Source organism: Nematolebias whitei, chromosome 11 (assembly GCF_014905685.2).
Source record: "Nematolebias whitei isolate Nwh7 chromosome 11, NemWhi1, whole genome shotgun sequence".
NCBI classification, from domain to species: Eukaryota; Metazoa; Chordata; class Actinopteri; order Cyprinodontiformes; family Rivulidae; genus Nematolebias; species Nematolebias whitei.
In genome coordinates this window covers 47,774,309-47,776,769 of record NC_056508.1, presented here as the reverse complement: position 1 = coordinate 47,776,769, position 2,461 = coordinate 47,774,309, and the positions used below count along the sequence as shown (strand labels likewise).

Genomic DNA, 2,461 nt, shown 5'->3' with positions numbered 1-2,461 from the left:
AGTGTGTCCCACGGGTCAGTGTGTCCCACGGGTCTGTGTGTCCCACATGTCTGTGTGTCCCACGGGTCTGCAGACCCGTGGGACACACACACCCGTGGGACACACTACAGGTCGGTGTGTACGACAGCTATGATTTTTCAGTGTTTCCGTATCTGAGCAGCAGGTGTTCTTTTTTGTTTGTTTGTTTGTTTGTTTGTGTCAGGATTGTGGTCCATGGGCAGCCGTTCCTGAGGGCCATTGAGCCTCATTCTGGACAGGTTTTTAACTTCGGAAAAGCTTTTAAGCTCAGGCGAAGTCAGGTACACGTTTTATGTTTAATTTTTATCAGTTTTTGTTTTTGTTTGTCTTCTGTCAGATTTGATTGATTTTGTCGTCGTTCGACGCTGCTTCAACTCTCCTTTCTGTTGGTTCTGTCGGCCAGGTGTTGGATGTGAGCGATCACTATCCTGTGGAGGTGAGACTGAAGAGCTCCACCCCTCTCCTCCAGGCCACGCCCCTGCGGATCCTCCTTAGTGTTTCTGTAATCGTTCAGTTCTGCCTGCGCGCTCTGTGATCGTCTGCTCCAGTAAATTGGTTCTGATAAATCACATTTTTATCAGATGTTTTTAGAGTATTTTTATTAAATCTCTGTGCCAACCGTGAGCTGTGAAACTGTCTTAAGTTCAGAATCTTTTAAAAATATATTTCTTTTTATTTTATTTTGTGGTTTTGACCCTCAGTTAAAACAAATCCTCCAGAGAGAGAGCTGCAGGTGTGACGTCTACAAACTGCTCTTGTTGTTTTATCTTCGTGTTCTGACCCGTCAGTCGACCCGCTGACACTCAACAGAAAACAACAAACCTCACACAGAAGGAACAAACAGTAAATGTTGTTGTTTGTTACATTTGTATGATTTTTCACGGTTCACTCAGAGTTCATGGGGATGTTTCTTTTTTTCCTCTTTGTTTTTTTTATTTTTAACAATTTGGAAACTGGTGTAAATATCTGGGCGACGCTTTGGATTTGTAAGACATTCGCAGTTTGATTTTTTTAACGCTCATTAAATTTTTTGTTAAACTGTAAAACGTGTTGGGCGCCGTTTGTTTAGTCCACAGCTCTTCGTTGTTGTTCGTGAGTCTTCCTGTGCGCTGTGAGGCGCTGCAGCTGCAACCACCGAAGAAGAAACGTCACTTCCTTCAATCAGAGATCGTCTCCTGCTTTGATGTCTCACGTCTGGGTGAAGGGGGGGCTTCCTATTTTCAGCTTAATTTTAAAGAAATTTGAAGTTAATAAAAAAATGAAGTTACACTTTTAAACCTGATCAAGATTTCATGAATCTTTCGTCTCAATAATAAGACTGATATAACAACTTTAGATAACATGGTTGACCTTTTTTATAATTTAAAACGATAGGGCAGTTTTTAAAAATTTTTTTTGTATAAAATTAAGTATTAAATATTGCTTCAGTACTTATCAGAAATAGATCTTTTTTAGTAAAGTGGAAAATGTACGTTATTATTATGCTGCGTAATGATGGAAACACAACAGAGTGAGACATCTTTCTCGTTATGATCTTTGCTCCGTTAGGAAACGTGGCTTTAATGAGTTTCCGGAAACACCAGAGTGAGACCTCTTCTTCTCGGTAGGATCTCTGCTGCTTTAGGAAACGTGGCCTTACTGAGACCCACCAGGACCCGTCAGAACCCAGCAGGACTATCAGAACCCGCGGTTCTGGTAGATGAATGAGAACCTCCCAGCTCCCTTTTCCATCTGTCAGTTTCCGGTCCCGGCAGTCCTCTGCAGCCCCTGTCTGAAGAAGCGCCATGTCTGAGTCAGAACCGGTCCCGGTCCCGGAGGCCTCCGTCCTGGACGCGCTGAACGCCACGGACTCGAACGGTACCGAAGTTCTGAACGCCACGGCGAAGTTCGTGGCCACCTCGGAGGGCACGGCGCTGGCCTACGGAAGCCTGGTGGTCATGGCCCTGCTGCCCATCTTCTTCGGAGCCCTGCGGTCCGTCAGCTGCTCCAAGTCCAAGGTGAGAACCAGAACCAGGATCTAGAGTAAGAACCAGAACCAGCAGCTAAAATAAGACCCGGAACCGGAGCGGGGTCTGCCGTCAGTCTGCGCCGGCTAGCTGAGGATTTAACAACATCTGTGTAAAGATAACAACAGCTGGTTTATTTAAATTATCATCAGAACCCGCCCAGACCCGGATCTGGACCTGATCGGTTCCACTTGTTGCCTTCAGGTGCTTCAGTTGTTTGTTTACACAGAGGAAATAAACAAGTTGTTTACTTGGTTATGGGATGTTTTTTTGTCGTGTATTATCCAGATGTTTGTTTACGGTCCTGTTCTAGTTGTTTACCTGGTTCTGGAACCGGTCAGACAGCTGCAGAGTGGCTGACCTGAGGTCAGGTACAGGTGTGCGTGTGTGAAGGGACTCTAATTGTTTCTTGCTTAAAACGTGTTTTTATTATTTTA

At 44.7% G+C, this 2,461-nt stretch overlaps 2 protein-coding genes across 2 annotated transcripts in view; both read left to right on the top strand.

Moving 5' to 3' along the window:
• Positions 1-202: 202 nt before the first annotated feature.
• LOC119417221 (deoxyribonuclease gamma) lies at positions 203-1,055 on the top strand (the record flags this gene model as incomplete). Its single annotated transcript, XM_037684435.1, is given in 2 exon segments — positions 203-299; positions 422-1,055. Coding segments are annotated over 2 exon segments (229 nt in total), but the record flags the coding sequence as incomplete, so codon positions are not given.
• Positions 1,056-1,610: 555 nt separating this feature from the next.
• Positions 1,611-2,461, top strand: part of hm13 (histocompatibility (minor) 13) — a 9,217-nt gene continuing 8,366 nt past the window's right edge. Inside the window, 1 exon segment of the mRNA XM_037685073.1 lies at positions 1,611-2,015. Within this exon segment, the coding sequence (XP_037541001.1) occupies positions 1,803-2,015 (213 nt within the window). The 5' untranslated portion in view covers positions 1,611-1,802.